Here is a 19539-nt window from a genome sequence, read left to right as displayed (position 1 = left end):
CCATCCGGGCTTTGATATGTTTTATTAGAGCAAACTCTCAACAAAAGGTTCCTTTTATTTATAGAATTTCATGTGTGAGGACTGTCCAGACCACTTGGACCCAAATGAGAATAATCATTAAGCCTGCTTATGTATTTCCTTATTTTTAGTTGCCATACAAAAAAAATTTCACATTTATAAAAATCCCAATAGGGTAAATGACAAACCCATCCCTTAATTAAATATAAAAACAGCTGCAAAAACATACAATTTAGATTGGTTTAATCTTGAAATGTAATCCAATAAGACTAAAAACTAAACATTTCAGGTCCTGTACCAAATAGTAAAATACTCGAAGGCCTTCAGGATCCCTAAAATTTAAAAAGGTAAAAGTTACTTTTTTGTTCCTAAGATGAAACACATAATTTTAAAGTTAATTCCCAAAACAAAACAAAACAAAGGAATTCAGGAGAAAGGATTTGTTGCAACTAAAATGAACATACTGACTACCATCTCTGTCTTTTCTACAAAATTCATTTTTGTATTCATTCATATTTATATTTCATTCATATTTAAGGTGTTTATTTTCTTATAAAAGAAATAGCTATACATAAGAACGTAGAAGGCAGATAAAATTATAAAGACAGAAAAAAATAATACCCCTAATACTATAAAATGTCAGTCCTCCCAGGATAACTATAAATATTTTGGCATTTCTCTATTTTCTTAACTAAAATCATTCCCTGTGCCCTTTTTAGTATTACTTTTTCCTTCTTTAATATTACTTTTTCCTTCATTTGTGAATTATCAATAATTCTCTTTGTTAAACATTTGGATTTCTCCCCAATTATAAGACTTCAATGACCGGGCGCCTGGGTGGCTCAGTCATTAAGCGTCTGCCTTTGGCTCGGGTCATGATCTCAGGGTCCTGGGATGGAGCCCCACATCGGGCTCCCTGCTTGGCGGGAGGCCTGCTTCTCCCTCTCCCACTCCCCCTGCTTGTGTTCCCTCTCTCGCTGTGTGTCTCTCTCTCAAATAAATAAAAAATCTTAAAAAAAAAAAAAAGACTTCAATGACCATCTTCATGAATACAGCATTTTCGTTATTTGAGAGCATTTCCCTAAAGTAGATGCTCAGAAATGAAATTACTAAGTCAAAGATGAATTTATTTTTTTTATTTAGTTAATTAACATACAATGTATTATTTGTTTCAGGGGTACAGGACTGTGATTCATCAGTGTTATGTAATATCCAGTGCTCATTACAACCCTCCCTAATGCCCATCACCCAATTACCCCATCCCCTCAGCCCCCTCCCCTCCAGCAACCATGAATTTAAAATGTTAGCAGCTTCATGATGTAATGAACACTGGGTATTATATAAAACTGATGAATCACTGACCTCTACCTCTGAAACTAACAATATATTATATGCTAACTAATTGAATTTAAATAAAAATAAAAATAAATTAAAAAAATAAAATGCTAGCAGCTTTTGATGCATAATTATCAAACTGTTTTCCAAAAAACACTGTACCAATTTAAAATCCTAGTTAGGGTATGAATGCCACATCCTCATCAACTGTGGGAAAATCAACTTGATAGTTCAAAAGTATCCGACTGGTCTTTATGAATGTAGCCTTTTGTATCCAATAGTGACTATGCATTCATTCCTTTCTCCCTTCATCTAATAAATATTTACAAAGCACTTCTTGTATGCCAGGCACTGTGCTAACTGGTGACACAGCAAGATTCTCATGGAGTTCACATTCAAACCAGAAAAGCAAGCAAGTAAGTTCTTACAAGTTAGGGTGATAGAAGAAAGAGCACTAAGAAAACATTCTGAGGCATAAGACAGAAAAGAAGTGGAAGCATAGAAATTTTTCGGACAAAAACAATACTATGTCCTACAAAGGTCCAGAGGAGATAAACTTGGGAAGACAGAGGAAGCTAAAGCCATACTTAAGTTATACTGACTTTCTTCAATTTCTTTCAAATATTAAACTCAAGGAGGAGAATGATGTGGTATTAGGCTAATGAGGCTGATATAATCCAATAAGGATTTCTTTTAAGTTTTATGAAACTCTATCCAGATTTTTACCAAAAATAGCTATTAGAATTTGGTTGCTGTTATGCATATGGTCAGATTAAGATTTGACAATCAGAAAAATACACTGCTAAGTAGTTGACAGCAAGTCTTCAATGACATAAAAGTCAAAATTATATCTGCAGAATAAACCGATAAATTGCCACTGAAATAACCCTAGAAAACTGGCTATTGTTCTAAAATGGCCCTTTCAAATAAATTATGTCAATTTTTTTTTTTTTTTTTAGATTTTATTTATTTGTCAGAGAGAGAGTACAGGCAGGGGGAGCGGCAGGCAGAGGGAGAAGCAGGCTCCCCGCTGAGAAGGGAGCCCGATGCAGGACTCAATCCCAGGACCCTGGGATCATGACCTGAGCCGAAGGCAGACACTTAACTGACTGAGCCACCCAGACATCCCTAAATTACGTCAATTTAGTTAAAATACTTCAGCATACTTACTTTGACTGATTTACATCAATAAGAGAACCTATTTTCGATGTTGTAAAAGAAATATGTTCATCTCCAATTACAATTTCAAGCTCCTGAAAAAAATAAAATAGATTACTGTAGTTAATATAAAACTCCACTCAGAGGTATTGGTATTCTTGTTACCAAGAGGTCCCAATTTAGCTGCAAGTTTTCTAGCAGTCATAAAGAAGAAAGAAAAGAAAAAAGAAAAGAAAAGAAAAGAAAAAGGAAAAGAAACTTAACCTGACAGACATAAACTATGTCTGTAAAATAAAAACCTCATCAACTGCTCAGGAGTCCCCAATATTAGGATTAACGAAGAATTGCTTTCCAGAGATCTCATAAATAAGACACTATAAATATGAATGATATATATAAGAGTACACATAAACATTTCTTATGTCAGTAAAAACTGAAGACATAACTTTGAAGCAAAATGCTGTAGATATGGGTATAAACCTATTTTTAATAAATAAATACAAGCACATTTAACCTTTCTACCAGGCTTTATAAATAAAATGCACAATACTAATAGCACCACTTGGGCATCTACTATGTATGAGGCCCTGCTGCTGGGGACTTTACAAACATACTCTGTAATCCCTAAAACACCCTTCTCAGGGTATGTTACAAATGCAAAATACAAGACTCATAAAGCATAGGAAAAAAACACTGATGTATTTACAATCACGAATAAGTGATGGTATTGATATTTTGAGTCCTCGGCTGTTAAGAATGAAAGACTCATTGTGATTTGACTTCACAAAGCATTGAAAATTAAGACCTACTAAAACAAATACAACATACTGTAGACATTCTTAGTGTACCATAATTATTGTAGAAATTGTTCTCTAGATTTTATCCGCAAATCTAAAACCAGTAATTATGAGGCTATGTGTGTAGTGATTTATCAGGTTAAATAACAAATGCCATTAAAGATGGTCTTAGCTCTCTATTTCATTATGGGACCTAATTATGCACAGTTTTTGGCACACACAAAATGGAGAACTAATTAAGGCTCTCAAACGATCATAAAATCTTTGACTTAAAGACCCAATAGATGATTTCTGGAACATGCCTACCCCTCCCCCCACTAACCAAAACATATAAATACATCATCAAGTCGGTAGATGAAAATACTGGGTTCTCCCTGAGTCTAAAATAGATAAAAAGTTTACTGTTGTAGTGTCTGTTTTTTAGTACGTATGTACCTACAGCATAAAACAAACCGAGATTTAAATTTACTTTTTAAAAGTATTTACAATGTGTAACATAAATACTGTTAACTATTACCTTTGCTTTCCTAAATAATACTTCTTTAAATAGAAGAGGTAAATGACTGCTACAGAATGTCAGCATCTATTTGATTTCTCCACATTTTCTTCTAGTCAAAGAAGGGGATATAAAGTATAATTCTCAGGAATATATAAAAGTGAAATTAAGTATTTCTTCCTCCAGGAGTTAGATCTCATTTCTTCAAGAGTTGAAAAAACCCAAACTGTCTTTCTACAGAGTGAAATTAAGCCTTCAAACTTCTCCAGAAGCCCTTTGAGAAACATTAATTACTCTGAAGGGAATAAGAAGCAAAAGCAATGATCAGTTTGAAAAAGAAACCAATCAAATCCCTCTCTTGGGCACAAGGGTACAAATAAAGAGTTCTCAAAGTTATAAAAATGAAGAAAGTGAATTTTACAATCAATAAGAATCCTCTCTTGAATTTCACAAACACTGTACTTATTCTTAACAGAAGTAATTAATATACAATAGCAATTATCCATTAACAGTATGAAAACATCCTAACTTTAACCAGTGAGGCTACAGAGAAGACTGCTCAGAAAGATGCCTAAGTTTAGAGCTCTGCACTGACTCCTTTACAATTCAAAGGTAGAACAGAAAATGAAACTAAGTGAAATAAAATTAAAGAGTATTTACCGGGTGCCTACTAAATGGAAAACCAAAGAATCAAGGAGGAACTATGCTAAGTAAATATGGAGAAACGTAACAATTATATCACCAATTTCCAACATGTATGCACGTAAAGAACTACTGTATACGAACCTGTCGGCCAACTCTGTCAGGGGGAGGCCACAAAGCATCATCTTCTTTTGTAATTTCACTGTCGTCAATAATCCTCTTCAGTTCCTCCATTACACTCTTGTGCACATAAGCCTGAAAACAAGTTACAATAAAAATTCCACAATGTCTATTACTTTCCACAACTCAGAATGAAATCATAATATGAAGTTACAAACCCTAAATATTCAAAGAGAATATCACAGAAGAATCTAATACTGATCCTAAAAGTACAAGATGGGAGATAATCACTCATCCTTATGATTTTATTAACTCTCTCGCCCTTTCCTTTAATATGTATTTGTTTCCAAATTTAAAAAAAAAGATAACTTACACTAGCCCCCTTTTAAAACCCTGGATCCTGCCTTTTAACATGGGACTCAAATACCTCTGAGTGGTTAACAATGATAACAGAAAATCTGTGAGGTGAACAGACACAAATACAAGTAGACATCACAGTCACTGCTTTGAGCTTTTTCTTATCCTTAACTTCCGGGCCTTTCATTTAAAATTCTGTAAAATACTGTATTTAAATCTTGACTATCAATCAGTTTAAATAGGGAGTGGGATAAAAAGACAAAGCTAATTATGAAATGAATGAAATTATATGTTTAAAGGTGGAACTACAACTTAATATAATCAGATTGCTTCTTTGGCTGTTACACATGCTACATTTAGATCTATTTAAATAGACTCCTTTTTCAATCTATAAACTGGCTTCTTTACAAGCAATACAGCCTGAGATGTACTTTTGTAAATTCAAAAAAAGACATGAAGAAAATGGTCTAAATGTAAAAAATTAGACATCTGAAAAGAACTTACCTCCTTTCTGATCATGACATCATTTTTGTAATTGCTGTTGTTGGCATATCTAAGCTTTCCTGTGGGGAGTGGAAAAAAATTCAATCTATAACAGCAAAAACCACTAAAAAAGAAAATAATAAAAAAATGACATTGTAAGCAATTTCAAAGGTACAGACCATTTTATACTACTACTTTTATTAATATTTCCACCCTTTTAGCATAAGATCAATGCTAGACCTGTAAACACTCAAATATTGGTAAAAAGTTGGCTAAAGTTGAAGCCAGTCATTTTCAAAACTTTCATACCTTCAATAGTTGAATTTTTAAACATTCAACATAATTTTTAAATATTTCATGCCTTCAATATAATTCAATATAATAGGAGGGGTCATTTTTTTTTATTATGTTACGTTAATCACCATACAATACATCATTAGTTTTAGATGTAGTGTTCCATGATTCATTGTTTGTGCATAACACCCAGTGCTCCATGCAGAATGTGCCCTCCTCAATACCCACCACCAGGCTAACCCATCCTCCCGCCCCCCTCCCCTCTAGAACCCTCAGTTTGTTTTTCAGAGTCCATCGTCTCTCATGGTTCATCTCCCCTCCAATTTCCCCCCCCCTTCATTCTTCCCCCTAGGAGGATCATTCTTAAGGCTCATTTGCTTAAGCTATGTCATGAACTAGACAGGGAATCTGAAAAAGGAACTAACATTTCTTTTTAAAGCCTATGTTATATATCTGTATTGGCCCTAAGTGATTTACCCAGAAAATTTAATCTAATTGGTAAAACAACACTTACTAGGTTTTGTTCTCTCATCTATTTATACTTGAGAGAACAGAGTTAAGTAACTTGCCCAGGGTCAGAAAGATTCATTTCTAGGTCTACCTTCTTCCAATACTCATGCTTTCCCCAATACTCCAAAAATTATTTCCTTCAAATTAATATATGTACACAATATGGCAATGCTACTATTTTAGCACTGTGACTAAGATGTATACGAACTATGTACTGCTTCTAGATAAAAGTTGGTCAGTTTGTTAGCTGACCTGTATTTAAAATTTTAATCCATCATGACTTTTGTACTCCCTGATGCATGCTTCTCATCATGGCTATGGTCAGTTGCTCAGACACAAATGTAATGTGGTCCTGATCTCTGAAATGATAGGTTTCCCTAATGAGGTGACCCCCTCACTACTGAAGGAAATATGTGGAATGATATGGTGGCAGATAACCGGATGAGAATCACTGTTCTAGCATGAACTCTCCATGATAATATCCGCCTACTTAATTTACGTGACTGGCTAAACATGATATAGGCAAGCTGAAAGCTGTTCAAAGGCAAAGGCACTAAAAAGAGTATCACCTAAGAAAAGAATAGATGGAGAATTCAGATAAATTTGGCTCCTTAGTTAAATTTAAAAGAGACATGGTAAGAACAAGGGGGAATAAAGTGATTAAGGTTTCTGAACTGCAGGGCTGTAGCTACCTTGAGTTCTTCCTTAAATGTCTGATACTCTTCCTTTTCCTAACATGTGATGCTTCTCCACTTTTTTTTTTCACTCTCACAGAACTTTGTCCAAACCATAATACACCACTTAATATCCACACTGTTTTATGGCTAGTTTCATGTCTGTGTCACCCACCAAGACATAGTTCCTTCAGAGAAATTAAAGAGACTTACTCATTATTGTACCCTCAATTTTTGTGTTTACATGTTGCCTTGCACATAACACGCATTCAAAGAAAGAAAAGTCTATGCAGGTGGACCATCCCTGTTCTAAGCAGAGTTCAGTATACAGTAACTCTCTAAAGAGATTCAGGGCTCTCAAATGATAGAATAATGCTGCACCTCCAGGGCAGCAGACAGTCCCACCTCACCCTTTGCTCATGCTGTTTTCAGCAGTCTGAATGGTTTTTTTCCCCTCACAGGCCAAGAAAATGCCTATTCTCATTCCAAGACTCATCTTGAAAGAGAACTTTGGCTACCTACATTATTATGATCTCAAACCCACCTTCGCCCCATATTTTTTTGGCAAGTATTGTTGGCATTTTGGAGACAGTCTTTGAGATGCTAGTGCACTATCTTCCCGGTGCCAGCCTCTCTGAAATAAATTCCTTTGTTGTCTCACCACCAGTAGATTCTCTGCCTTTGGATTTTGTCAGCGGTGAGCCCCCAATCTGGTCTGTTTGGGAAACCCAGAGCAGCCCTGCGCACCAGCTACAATTTCAACTGTTACCTTCTCTAGGAAGCTTTCCTGGACTCCTAACCATTCCCTCCTTTTTATTCCTAATGCATCTTATGGGGAACAACAACTATATTTAAGCACCCAAAACACATAATTACTACACTCATGTTCCTACACGTGGAGCTCCCTTCTTCAGTTCAGCGCACCGGAAGCCATCTAGTTTACTTGACGTCATCCTTGAACATTTTAAAGAACATCCCACCACGCGGTTGTGCAATGGATGCTTAAAGTCTTCCGGTGACCGGCAATTTTCGGCCTCCCCCGTCCAACCACTGTATTCATTTAAGCGCTGTACGTAAGGCCACGTGTCTAGGAAAAGGGAGGAGACCTACTCTGAAGATTCTGATTACCCTGTGTTCAAGTTTTCAGTATCTGGCAGGATCAGATTTTCTGAATTAACTTACACCCATTAATTTTCTTGTATTCACAGGTCCAGTTAATGCTTCTGAGAGTCTTCGGTTCGGATTTACTTCGGCTCTAGCAAGTGACCTCAGTCCCCAAGACACACTTGCAAGCCCACTGAGGCGGAATCACCCCACTTCGCCTCCTCCGCGCCCTCTCCACCCCGCTTACCCGAGCCGCGCACCGAGCTAAGCTGCGGCGGCGGCGCCGCTCCTCTGCTCACCGTCTGGCCGAAACTCGAACTCCAGAAACTCGTGTCCAAACTTGCCCTTGTGACCTACGTAGTAGCGCAGGTAGAAATCGCTGGCCATAGCCATTTTTACCCCCTAAAGCCAGCCCAAGGCCTGGCCAACGTGCCGCCGGGCGCCTGGTAGCGACGTCATCGCCCGGGATAAATGCGTCACTGCGGGCGCGCCTTCCCGGTCCCGGTCGCCAAAGGAAAGGGGGGAGGCTAGCTCTCGTTCCAGAGTCTTGGAGGCGCCGGGGCGAGAGGAACATTTTTTTCCCCAAAATTAAGTGGATACGATTATATTAGCAAAGCACAGAAGTGTGGGAAATGTGATCGCATTTTTTATGGGTTTAGAATTAAGGTTTCAAGTCGCTTTTACTTTTCGGGTCTCTAATTCTCGCGCATCCTGTCCTCACGAGGTGGGTGTGGCATTATTCCCCTCTAACTGGTGGAATGAGAAAGATAAAGCCCAGAATCAGCATGGTAGACCGGGATTACCTCTCTTTCCTCCAGTTAGATTCCTAACCGGAGCTTTGCCCTCTGGACGATGACTGCTAGTTATCCGGCAGCTAGAAGCCTAGAATAGAGGCGAAGTAGGAAGAACCCATCAGAAAAGAGGTCTGACGCATGTATCATATGATCTCACTGATATGAGGAATTCTTAATCGCAGGAAATAAACTGAGGGTTGCTGGAGTGGGGGGTGGGGTGGAGGGATGGGGGGACTGGGTGATAGACACTGGGGAGGGTATGTGCTCTGGTAAGCGCTGTGAATTGTGCAAGACTGTTGAATCTCAGATCTGTACCTCTGAAACAAATAATGCAATATATGTTAAGAAAAAAAAGAAGAAGAAGAAGAAGGTAGCAGGAGGGGAAGAATGAAGGGGGGGAAATCGGAGGGGGAGACGAACCATGAGAGACGATGGACTCTGAAAAACAAACTGAGGGTTCTAGAGGGGAGGGGGGCGGGAGGATGGGTTAGCCTGGTGGTGGGTATTGAGGACGGCACATTCTGCATGGAGCACTGGGTGTTATGCACAAACAATGAATCATGGAACACTACATCTAAAACTAATGATGTAATGTATGGGGATTAACATAAGAATAAAAAAAATTAAAAAAAAACAAAAAAAAAGAGGGAACAAAAGAAAAAAAAAGAAAAGAGGTCTGATGTTTAAAAAGCACATTGAAAGGAAAGATCTCTGATAGTCACGGTATAAGAGTTCCTCTTAGTAGTAAAACTTTCATCATTCAATAAGGGTTAATCTTTAGTAGCCTGTGTAGTTTTGGCAATTTGACTTAAGATCAAATGGTTTAGCCCACTTTTTTTTTTTTCTTTTTAAAGATTTTATTTATTTGAGAGAGAGAGTATGACCAGAGGGAGGGGCAGAGGGAGAAGCAGACTCCCCGCTGAGCAGGGAGCCCTATGTGGGGCTCCATTAGGGACTCCCGGATCATGACCTGAGCGGAAGGCAGAGGCCCAACCGACTGAGCCACTCAGGCGCCCCAGCCCACGTTTCTTACCAGAAAGAATTAAATTGGGGAGATGAAGGAATGCTGCAATGTGGAATGGGTTTTGAAGGAGGTAGAAAGACAAGGTGAACTTTTATACAAAGTCTACTTTTGAAATATTATTGATCACCCTGTTTTTACCAACAGAGTAATTCTGTTGGGTGACCTTTAACCTTCAGCAGGATTTAGAAGAAAGACTGGCAGTCAGAAGACCTGGGATTCATTCCCATCACTTACTTCTACTAACCTTGGTTACTTAGTCACTGTCTACACCTGTTTGTTCACCAACCAAATGAATATCCTACAATGTCCTACAATCAACTTTGCGAAGCTTAGGAATTGTTGAGAAGATCAAATGAGATAATAAATGTATAATAGCTTTAAAATTTATAAAACATAATGATTTTAACAGGCGTTATTAAAATGTGCCAGAAATGGATGGACACTGGTAATAATTTTAGAGCCCTTTACACTTTTAGTCCAGAGAAGAAAGCGAACAGTAGATAAATATTAACACAAGGAAGCAAACCTTACAAGAAAGAGTATTTTTATTCTTTCATTGAGGAAGATGCAGTCACAGCAATAATGGAGCTTTGGATGCCCCGCTCCTGCTCCTGACTCACCAGGGTTCACTCTCGCAGAGGAACAAGTCAGTCAGGACGCTGCTCCAAAGCCATGACTTTTAAAGACACCAGGAAGACACCCAGGGAACCAGAGATTCACTGAATTAGAATTACTCTAACCAGCCGCAAAGTAAAATCTTTGGAGAAGGTATGTGCTGCCTTGATCAGAGGCACAAAGGAAAAGAATCTCAAAGTCAAAGGACCAGTTCAGATGCTTACCAAGGCTTTGAGAATCACTGCAAGAAAAACTCCTTGGACCCACAAGCTACTCATTGATTTGCACAGTCCTTCTGGAATTGTTAAGCAGATTACTTCCATCACTATTGAGCTAGGAGGTGAGGTTGAAGTCACCATTGCAGATGCTTAAATCAACCTTTTTAATAAATTGATTATCAGTTGTTTAAAAAAGGGGGAAAGAAAATTTTTAAATGCTGGTAGCACAGCAGAAAAAGCAAGTCATTTTACTGGTGAATAGGGGAAACTGAAGAAAGGGAAGTATCAGGGAAGTATTGTGACAAGAGGTACAATTTGAATCAGACCAAGTTGAGTAAGTTCAGTATATATTCAAAGGGAGAGAAAGAATTCCAGGCAGAAAACAGCCTGACCAAAGACACAGTGGTATGACAGTGTGTGATTTGGGAAAGCGAAGAAATTCACTATAGTTAGAAGATAAGGTTCATGCAAGTAGAATAACTAGAAAGGCAGACTGGGCCAGATTATGTTGAGTCTATATGAACACTTATATAACTGTCAATATAGATATCTATATTAACCATTGTATAAATGTTAATACAGAAAGATCATTCAATTCCTATATATACTGCCATTATGGAAAATATGCAAGAGACATAAAGCACTATCCCTTACCACTAAGGTGACTAACTGTTCCAGTTTGAACAGGACTGGGGAGTTTCCTGGGATGTGGAACTTTCAGTTTTAAAGCCTGCAAAGTCCCAGGCAAACAGAGATGAGTTGGTCAGTGTACTTACCACAAGAATAACCCACAGAGGGGCGCCTGGGTGGCTCAGTCGTTAAGCGTCTGCCTTCGGCTCTGCTCATGGTCCCAGGGTCCTGGGATCGAGTCCCACATCGGGCTCCCTGCTCGGCAGGAAGCCTGTTTCTCCCTCTCCCTCTCCCCCTGCTTGTGATCCTGCTCTCACTGTGTCTCTCTCTGTCAAATAAATAAATAAAATCTTTAAAAAAAAAAAAAAAAGAATAACCCACAGAAATTTGACCACAATATCCCATAGTAGCTCTGAAAATATAAGCAGTAATCCATTTGGTTTGTTTTTTGGAGGGAGCCTCATTCAATATCTTTAGATTCCCTAGTGCATGTCCTCCAGATTTTTGGCACACATACCAGTGTTCATCTTCATGCTTACGTAAGAGAGCTACAGGTACCAGGTACCAGAATTTACTATAATGTAAGTAGTGCACATGGAATGCACAGTGTTGAGGTCTTTATCTATAGGCCAGTTATTGTCTTTATTCCCTAAAAAGACCTCTGAGGTAAAGACTAATCCTCTCTGGGTGCCTGGGTGGCTCAGTTGGTTAAGCGACTGCCTTCGGCTCAGGTCATGATCCCAGGGTCCCTGGATCGAGTCCCGCATCGGGCTCCCTGCTCGGCAGGGAGTCTGCTTCTCCCTCTGACCCTCCTCCCTCTCATGCTCTCTGTCTCTCATTCTGTCTCAAATAAATAAATAAAATCTTTAAAAAAAAAAAAAAAGACTAATCCTCTCTAACTCTGTCTTTAAGAGGAAATGTGAAAATATATGTACTTAATCCTTTATATACAAAAAAAGCCTCACCATCTCTTGTATCTGATAAGGATTGCAGAGTGATAAAGCATTTGTGTTTTGTGGTCTTCTTGGATGTTATACAACAGAGATGTGGAAATGTTCTGAACAGCTCTTGAGCACTTGGAATGTGGCTGGCGAGACCAGGAACTGAAGTTTTTCTTTTTAAATATTATTTCATTTGTATGAATTTAAATTAATGTTTAAATACCCACGTGTGTCTATTGGCTACTGTGTTGGACAGTGAAGTTATATAAGAACCACTTCATACTCTTTTACTTGGGCTGGAAATAGTGAAAATATGTTTCGGACACTGAGAAATCTCAATCTCAGTTGCTGTAGAGTTCAAATTAGAGCGTACTTACCAGTATCACCGGTTTATTTATGAAAACAAATGTTTGGGCATCTTAAACGAAGCCAAATAAAGTACTATTTTTGCCTTTGCTAATGCAGCCTATCTGTGGTTAGCTTTAAAATACCCTTCTGAAATAGTTAAGAAATACACGTTTTATTTCCAACTCCAGCTGAAATTAAGACTTAATGATTTAATCAAATACATAATATTCATTGATAAAATAATGATTTGATTTTCCCCTCAGATTTTTTTTTTAAGATTTTATTTATTTATTTGAGACAGAGAGAATGAGAGAGAGAGAGCACATGAGAGGGGGGAGCGGGAGAGGGAGAAGCAGACTCCCCGCTGAGCAGGGAGCCAGATGCGGGACTCGATCCCGGGACTCCAGGATCATGACCTGAGCTGAAGGCAGTCGCTTAACCAACTGAGCCACCCAGGCGCCCTTCCCCTCAGATTTTAAGTTTATTGCTTTCAGCTTCACGGTGATGAATCCAGTCAGAGGGCTATGGTCAGAGATGATTATTTCTTAGAAGTGTTAATTCAATCTTTTAAAATGTTCTGATTTTTCCTGCATCTAAAATTCTCTCTTCTCTTGATCTCTCAAGTCTGCTCTGTCCTCAAACTTTTCTTTTGCCTTTTACCTCACTATCTAAAATCATCAAATCATTCCTACTTAAAATTTTCAGAAATATGCCCTGAATTTCCTGAGATAAACACTGGAGAGGATAGGTTTTTGTTGTTGTTGTTGTTGTTTTCATTTGTTTTCTTTATTTTATCAGTAGCTTTTAAACAGTTTGAATTTGTATTTACAGAACAAAAGCTGCCAGGGCTATCTCATTCCATTAAATGGGTCAGAGTAATAAACCAAGAATATTATATAATCTAAATCAACATTCTAAGGTAATTAAAAAAAATTAATGTCAAAATGAGATGGTTTGTTTCAGCCTTTATGACATCCATCCACCTTTCTCTTCTCTCTTCTAGGACTTCTTGGGGTACCTGAGTAGTTCAGTCAGTTAAGCCTCTGACTCAGTTACAGGTTAGATCATGGTCTCAGGGTCATGGTCTCAGGGTCAAGGGATTGAGCCCCACGTGGAGTCCTGTGTGGGGCTCCACGCTCAGCGCAGAGACTGCTCGTCCCTCTCCCTCTGCACCTACCCCTGCTCTCAAGCATGCATACATCTCTATCTCTCTCAAATAAATAAATAAATAAATAAATAATTTTTTAAAAATAGACTTATCTATGGAATTTTAACCATAAATGTCTTTTTACACTCAGTGGTATTACTTTTTTAATGAGAAACACCATCATGCAGAAACACAAAAATTTTCATACCATTGTTTCTCAGATATGTTCATATGTGGTGAGCACTATTGCTAGATTTTTTTTTTTTTTAAGATTCTATTTAGGGCTCCTGGGTGGCTCAGTTGGTTAAGTGACTGCCTTCAGCTCAGGTCATGATCCTGGAGTCCCAGGATCGAGCCCCGCATTGGGCTCCCTGCTCAGCAGGGAGTCTGCTTCTCCCCCTGGTCCTCCCCCCTCTCATGCTCTATCTCATTCTCTCTCTCAAATACATAAATAAAATCTTTAAAAAAAAAAGAAAAGGTTCTATTTATTTGAGAAAGAGAAAGAGTACAAGCAGCAGGGGAGAGGCAGAGAGAGAGGGAGAATGAGCAGACTCCCTGCTGAGCAGGGAGCCCGACGAAGGACTCGATCCCAGGACCTTTTGATCATGACCTGAGCCGAAGGCAGATAGATGCTTAACTGACTGAGCCACCCAGGCACCCCCTATTGCTAGATTATTATGACATGATGATATATTTAATTCCAGTATTCAAACTAATAATTTTTCCAGTATATGACAATATCATATGCTTCTAACACATAGTATGACCGCTAACTCTTATTTCCAAAACAAGTAAAAACAGTCTCTAGATTAAATATAATAGGCTACCCTCCCACTTTTCCATTGTATTTGCCATACTCATTTGTTTAAATGAGCTATAAGATAAAGCAAAAATTTAATAAAAATTATTACAGCAAAGTTAAGATTAAGAAGATTCTATCTACTAGTTTACTTTTTCTTTAAAAATAGTGAAAAAATTGGGGCACCTGGGTGGCTCAGACGGTTAAGCGTCTGCCTTCAGCTCAGGTCATGATCTCAGGGGTCCTGGGATCGAGCCCCACGTCTGGCTCCTGGCTCAGTGGGGAGCCTGCTTCTCCCTCTGCCTCTCCCCCTGCTCGTGCTCTCTCTCTCTCTGTATCTCTGTGTCTCGAATGACTAAATAAAATCTTTTAAAAAAAAAGTGAAAAAATTATTCAATTTTAATAACAAAACACCTAAATCTACCATGAAAAACACTAGTGTTCTGCATGAGTGTGATTTGAAACTACTGGTTCAGACTATTCTAAGTTAAACTACATTTTCAACTTTCAGTTAGACACTGTATCCAGGTGCGTGTTTGCTCAGTTCCTAGCTATGTTAGAGGCTTTTTTAAACAATAAAGCATAAATTGGAAAAACAAGATCCGGGGAGGGTGGAATCAAAACAATAAAACAAATCCTAGCCCAGATTAAACTTAATTGAATGGTAAATATTTTTATTCTCTTTTCCACTCATTAGCTCAGACATACCTGGTTTGGCTGACCAGTTAAAATGCCAAAAATATAATCCCCCTTTTGGAGAAAGCCTGGCCAAGTAATGGGAAAGACCCAGTTTTCTTAGAATAAATAATCACTGTATCCATTTTTCTAAACCTATATCCAGAAAAACAAATAAAATTAAGGGTAAAATTTTTAAATAGCAATTGTCTGCTGCTTTCCCTCCTACCAAAACAACTATTAACATACAGTATGAAAGAGCAATGCTCTGATTAATTATGTACCACTTTCCTCCTAACCTCACTGTGCCCCCATCCACTTGCCGACTTGCAGTTCCTCAAACAATTTATGCCTTTTTCCTTGCCCCAGAGTTTTCACACATATAGCCCCACTTCCCTCTCCCAGATGGCTCTTCTTCTCACTCTTTGTCAGGTTTGCTTACCTACCCGTAAGGTCTGAGTTTAGGGGCACCAGGGTGGCTCAGGTCATGATCCCAGGTCGGGCTCCCTGTTCAGCAGAAGCCTGCTTCTCCCTCTCCCCACTCCCCCTTGTGTTCCTTCTCTCGATGTGTCTCTCTGTCAAATAAATAAATAAAATCTTTAGGAAAAAAAAAAAGGTCTGTGTTTAAATGCCATTTCTTCAGGGAGGTCCTCATTTTACATTTCTTTTTACTATCCCGTAGTTTTTCTTCGTAGCACTTACCACAATTTGTAATTATACCCACACAAACATATACCTAAAGTCTCTTACTTTCTAGACTGTAATCAAAAGCTCTCTGTTTTATCCAACATCTGGAACAGTGCCTGGCACAGTTGGCCCTAACACTCACCTTTTTTTTAAATATTTGAATTAATACATAAATATTTTGTAAATTTGACTTACGTGAACAGACAAGCAACAACAATGAGATTCCATAGGACTTTATCATTTTGTGCCAAGCGCTGTACCTCCCTTCTCCCTATTGCAACTTAACACCCCCTTAAATCCTTACTAGTCATGTGGTACTCCTACCGGGGCAAGAATCATTATTCAGCTGGATGACTAATCATGACCTCATTCAGATTCCGACTTCTACAAAATTGTCAACTGCCAGTCAACTTTCTATAGCAGCCTTCGGTGTCCCTCCCAGAGCACCCAGAGTGTTCTTTAAAACCATAGATCATGCTGGGATGAGCACTGGGTTAGTTATACTTAACTAATGAATCAGTGAACACTACATCAAAAACTAATGACATACTATACAGTGGCTAACTGAACATAATAAGAAAAATAAAAAAGTAAAACCATAGATCACATGTTCAAGGACATTGTCATCACCATATTTTCAGTATTTTCAAATTGTAGAAGGCTACTGTCATCATCCAGAAGCTCATACAAAAGTGATGAGCTCAGGGCGCCTGGGTGGCTCAGTTGGTTAAGCGACTGCTTTCGGCTCAGGTCATGATCCTGGAGTCCCTGGATCGAGTCCCGCATCGGGCTCCCTGCTCAGCAAGGAACCTGCTTCTCCCTCTGACCCTCCCCCCTCTCATGTGCTCTCTCTCATTCTCTCTCTCTCAAATAAATAAATGAAAAAAATCTTAAAAAAAAAAAAGTGATGAGCTCATTATTTTAGTCATGTGGTACTTGTACCAGGCCATCCTTCAGTATGTCCTGCCTTGAGGTGTGACTGACAGACTGAGGTTCTCTTTCTGGCTACAGTAGATTTTATTATTATTTTTTAAAGATTTTATTTATTTGTTTGACAGAAACATAGCGAGAGAGGGAACACAAGCAGGGGGACTGGGAGAAGGAGAAGCAGGCTTTCCGGGGAGCAGGGAGCCCGTTGTGGGGCTCGATCCCAGGACCCTGGGATCATGACCTGAGCCGAAGGCAGACGCCCAACGACTGAGCCACCCAGGCACCCCTGGCTACAGTAGATTTTAAATGAAAAAGATATGAAAGATTCTAGGATAGGTGGGGCAAAAAGAAAGGAAACTACCATTTACTGAGCACATATGAGCCAAATACTGTACAAACATATATTCTTGTTCAGTCCTCACAACAACCCTGTGAGGTAGGTAGGTATTATCCCCACTTTACACCTGAGGAACCAGTCTTCTGACAATGCAGATTGTCTCCTGAATTTTTCTGTTGACATTAACTTCCATTTATTTACTTTTATCCTATTGTAGAGATTTGGCAGCTGTATACTAGAAAATCCTACTTTACTCAATAAATATTAATTTAATGAAATAAAGTTTCACAGTACATCAACGAATGATTGAGTCAGAAGCTACCATCCTTCTGTCTCAGATTACATCCTTTTCTAACCCTTTTAAAGACCTTCTGGACTACTAAGCATTCTTGCTTGGCTTTCACATTTCCTACTTATTAAATACACACATAGTACATAGTACATTGAACTACACAGGGATTAAGTGTGCCGAACCCTGCACAGTCAGAAATCTGCGTATAGGGTGCCTGGGTGGCTCAGATGGTTAAGCGTCTGCCTTCAGCTCAGGTCATGATCCCAGGGTCCTGGGATCGAGTCCCGCATCGGGGTCTCTGCTCCTTGGGAGCCTGCTTCTCCCTCTGCCTCTCTCTCTCTCTCTCTCTCTCTCTGTCCCTCATGAATAAATAAATAAAATCTTGGGGCACCTGGGTGGCTCAGTTAGTTAAGTGACTGCCTTCGGCTCAGGTCATGATCCTGGAGTCCCTGGATCGAGTCCCGCATCGGGCTCCCTACTCACAAGGAAACTGCTTCTCCCTCTGACCCTCCCCCCTCTCATGTGCTCTCTCTCTCGTTCTCTCTGTCTCAAATAAATTAAAAAAAAAAAGAAATCTGCATATGACTTTGACTCCCCCAAAACTTAACTAGTAATAGCCACTGTTGACCAGAAGCCTTACCAAAAATATAAACAGTCAACACATATTTTGTATGTTCTATGTATTACATTCTGTATTCTTACAGTAAATTAAGCTAGAAAAAAAAAATCATAAGGAAGAGAAAATACATTTACAGGCCTGCACTGCATTTATCAAGAAAAAAACTCCATGTATAAGTGGACCCACATAGTTCAAACCTATGTTGTTCAAGGGTCAACTGTATATTCATCACAGCCTAATGGGCTCTCTAGGCTCAGTCTCCCTAGTTTTATGGGGACCAGGAAGCTAGTCTGATGAACAATAGCTGTTGAATGTTCTTAATCGTGAATGGACCTCTCCAGCTTCTAGTTAAAAGTAGTTCCAGCCAAGTTCACTTGTCTCATAATTAGATAAAAAGAGACTATCTACCTCTTATCTATACCCAAAAGGAAACTCTGAAGTTTTCCTACATGGTCCTCCTCCAGTCCTGCATGAACGGACCAGGACTGAAGAACTTTATCTCCTTCCTCCACCTTCTCTTTGAAGGATGACCTTGGTCCACGTCTGTACTCCTGAGCAAATAGAACCTTTTGATTTTCTTTCTCATCAACTTCTTTTCCGGCTCCTTATTCCATCAGTTGACTCCCAACTTCTCTGGACTCTATAATCTAGATGAAAGCATGCTTCAAGAGGAAACCAGTCTGTGGTGGGAGGACCAGCTTGTTTGTGCAATGCCAGACAAACGTGGATTTCTAAGATTTTCTTTGCAATGGTACTATCCACCACGTCTACTGTGGGTCTTCAGGATTGGGACAGCAGAAATGAAACTATACTTCTCAGTCTCCAGGGTATATGGAGTGTAGAGCCTCATCTGGCATCATTTTGGGTATCTAGGGAAATGTGTAGGGGAATATCCTATTTGTCCCTTTATGTCCCACTAGAAAGCTATTCTCTGTTCTCGGAGGAATCCATTCCAATAGTATATGATCACTCATAAATGTTTCTTTCCCCAAGATCTTCATAGGATGCTGTAGCTGTAGGAGAGGCTGTCCATGCTGATACCTGCCACGGCTGCATACAGTTCAGGCACCACCAACTCGGGTACTTGCAACACAGCTTTGTCATTTGCAGTTCGAGCGGCGATTTCTAGGCGTGAGTGTAGCTCTTTAAGTGAGGGGCGGCTCTCCTCACTCCAGCGCCAGCAGGACTTCATAAGACCATACCTGAGAGGGAAACAAGAGAAACTGACTTCCTTGACAAGGCAAATGTTTGAGGAACGTTGTCTCTTCGCCTAACACACCTTAACAACAACAACAATAAAAAAACCCGCAGTCATTCATCTACTTCTCACTGTCCTCTCCTGTTTTTCCAGAGAATAATATTCCTTCTTATCCTCTTAGTATTAAATCACTTAATATCGTCTTCTCATCAGGGCCCTTTTTATAAGAAGAACGACTGAAGATTTCTCAAACTAGAATCAGTATGACAGAACAAGTTTTTCTTTCTATTGCCCAAA

The 19539-nt window shown here is 39.1% G+C and overlaps 2 protein-coding genes across 10 annotated transcripts in view; both read right to left on the bottom strand.

Moving 5' to 3' along the window:
• Nucleotides 1-7: 7 nt before the first annotated feature.
• MAGOHB (mago homolog B, exon junction complex subunit) lies at nucleotides 8-8872 on the bottom strand. 7 transcript variants are annotated; one of them, XM_064591564.1, is made up of 5 exons: nucleotides 8792-8872; nucleotides 5428-5486; nucleotides 4591-4701; nucleotides 2524-2606; nucleotides 8-350 (listed from the first exon to the last, which is right to left on the bottom strand). In XM_064591564.1, exons 2-5 carry the CDS (start codon nucleotides 5440-5442, stop codon nucleotides 251-253), a joined length of 309 nt encoding a protein of 102 aa, XP_064447634.1. In that variant the 5' UTR covers nucleotides 5443-5486; nucleotides 8792-8872; the 3' UTR covers nucleotides 8-250. The 7 variants fall into 7 exon arrangements, with proteins under 7 accessions (XP_064447634.1, XP_045729819.2, XP_045729816.1 ...); XM_045873863.3 differs by lacking the exon at nucleotides 8792-8872 and adding an exon at nucleotides 8288-8701 and having other exon boundaries at nucleotides 5428-5530; XM_045873860.3 differs by lacking the exon at nucleotides 8792-8872 and adding an exon at nucleotides 8288-8469.
• Nucleotides 8791-19539, bottom strand: part of STYK1 (serine/threonine/tyrosine kinase 1) — a 63099-nt gene continuing 52350 nt past the window's right edge. Inside the window, exons 10-13 of one of the 3 annotated variants that reach the window (XR_010411609.1) lie at nucleotides 19086-19246; nucleotides 15626-15754; nucleotides 11416-11597; nucleotides 8791-8870 (exon numbers count right to left, since the gene is read on the bottom strand). Coding sequence is in view for 1 of the 3 variants with exons in the window: in XM_064591561.1 (XP_064447631.1) it covers nucleotides 19042-19246 (205 nt within the window). In the remaining 2 variants the exon portion in view is untranslated. Of the gene's footprint in view, nucleotides 8871-11415; nucleotides 11598-14745; nucleotides 15755-17058; nucleotides 19247-19539 lie in introns of those variants that run through there. The other 2 variants (XR_010411610.1, XM_064591561.1) reach the window with 2 other exon arrangements.

This window comes from Mirounga angustirostris, unplaced genomic scaffold, assembly GCF_029215605.1.
Source record: "Mirounga angustirostris isolate CCGP_5_RB_7025 unplaced genomic scaffold, mMirAng1.0.hap1 SCAF_5, whole genome shotgun sequence".
Lineage (NCBI taxonomy): Eukaryota > Metazoa > Chordata > Mammalia > Carnivora > Phocidae > Mirounga > Mirounga angustirostris.
The sequence above is the reverse complement of the archived record's forward strand: the minus strand, read 5'-3'. Positions and strand labels throughout refer to the sequence as shown.